This window comes from Pseudomyrmex gracilis, unplaced genomic scaffold (genome assembly GCF_002006095.1).
Source record: "Pseudomyrmex gracilis isolate BER0280 unplaced genomic scaffold, ASM200609v1 scaffold_158, whole genome shotgun sequence".
In the NCBI taxonomy this organism is placed as follows: Eukaryota; Metazoa; Arthropoda; class Insecta; order Hymenoptera; family Formicidae; genus Pseudomyrmex; species Pseudomyrmex gracilis.
The window spans coordinates 53,716-55,550 of NW_018020742.1; the positions used below are offsets into that span (position 1 = coordinate 53,716).

Here is a 1,835-nt window from a genome sequence, read left to right on the forward strand (position 1 = left end):
CAAAAAAATAAAATTTAACCTTTGCGTTTTTTACACGTTGTCTAAAACTTACGTAAAACTTATCCTGTTCACATATCTGTCGTTATTTCAAATTTATATGTTACGTAAAATATTTAAAAAAAAGCAATTTTTTCGGTAATATATCACTTACTTGATAATTATAACTTTTATTATGTTTTAATTGTAGAACTTTTCTAAAATTATTAGTGTGAAGACCGTTGAAAAACATCGTGTGTGTTTGATATATACGAGCATGTGTGTGTATTATATTATACATTCACGCAGCAATTAAGTCGTTTGGGTTTTATGGTATTATAATTGTAGAGTATTTTCTAAAATTAGACTGTGTGGTTAAGCACGTAATTCAGAGTAGGGTTGTGAGAGGAGCCGCTGTAAGGGTTACATAAGGGCCTCAAGGGCTGCACACAACTCGTAGAATTCGAAAGTTTGGATTGCATCTCCGTGCTGGCCCCCAACCAATTGGTTTAGAAGTTTCGTCCGGTATAACAATGGCGGAAAATGTCAGAAATGTCGGGACACGCCGGTGCGATTTTGTGGGTATCTCAAATAAATTCAATTATCCTGCTCGCCTCATCCATGTGAGGTTAGTATTACACGAATATAATATATATATATATGCATCGCGTCGCAAATTAATTGCAAAACTGTTTTTCAGCAATTAATCGAAAGAGTTTCTCGCATTACCATATTTTTACAAACTGAAATCATTTTATAATACACTTTTCAGTTTTGAAGAGTTTATTTTATTATTTTATAATTGTTTTACATAACAATGAAATAATGAAATATTTCGAGAAAGATAGATTCATAAAACAAATTGATATTGAAAATAATATAATATTTCTCATATATATACACAGAACTTTCAATATTTTTTTCCATATTTCAATTAAAAAACATAAACGTGTATGTGTGTATTCTGACTAATTGGGAACAAAAGTAGGGGAAAAGTTGTGTATTACTGTATTTTGCATATTGCAAATCGTAACTTGTAAAAACAATTTTTTTTTTCTTTCGAACCGCAGAATTGATATAGTGCGAAACATTTGCGAAGTAAACTAGAAACCGCATAACGGGCTCGCGTACCTGTTGGAACAAAATATTTTACCTTGCCGTAAATAAATTGCTTGTCAGAGTTTGAGTAAACTATTTTCCTAGGAACGTTCTCTATTTTTACAAACAAAGAAGATTACTTTAACATTTGCGATACAACGTTTGTTTATACAATATCTTTTTCTTACTATTTACAAACGCATTGATAAATAATCTTTTTTTTTTCGTTAATTCATTATTTCAATCTTGACTCAAACCACTACTTTCGCTTTATATTGCAGGCTTGAGGCAGCGCACCGGACCGACGGATTCTCCGAGGGGAGGTGAGTTTTACCTGTCGAATCACCTGTCATTTCTTAAAAAAAAAAAAAAACCATAAAGTTAGAAAAAAAAAATAAAAAGAAAAAAAAAATTAAGAACAAAAAAACAGCCGTAATATAATTCGAAATGGTGAAATAGACCTTCCAGCTATGAAACCAAGATTGAGGTGGTCTAAATAAAATCAAATTGAATCCAAAACGGAGATCAGAGGAACGTTTCGATCTTTATTTTTTAGATCATCATCAGCCTCACTGGACGGAACAAAAAATACAAAAAAATTACAAAAGAATTACAAAAATTAACAAAAATATAAATATAAAAAGTATAAAAGTGAAAAAAGATAATAAGAAAATATAGAAATTGACAGAATTATTACAGCAATATACCCATGTAGGAATTGCCGACAGACTTCCAGTAATACTACTAGGCCAACAATGGCC

At 30.8% G+C, this 1,835-nt stretch overlaps 1 protein-coding gene across 1 annotated transcript in view; it reads left to right on the plus strand.

Moving 5' to 3' along the window:
* Positions 1–1,355: 1,355 nt before the first annotated feature.
* Positions 1,356–1,835, plus strand: part of LOC109857411 (irregular chiasm C-roughest protein-like) — a gene marked incomplete at its 5' end in the record, with an annotated part of 257,067 nt that continues 256,587 nt past the window's right edge. Inside the window, one exon of the mRNA XM_020433686.1 lies at positions 1,356–1,397. Coding sequence (XP_020289275.1) covers positions 1,356–1,397 — 42 coding nt within the window. The remainder of the gene's footprint in view (positions 1,398–1,835) is intronic.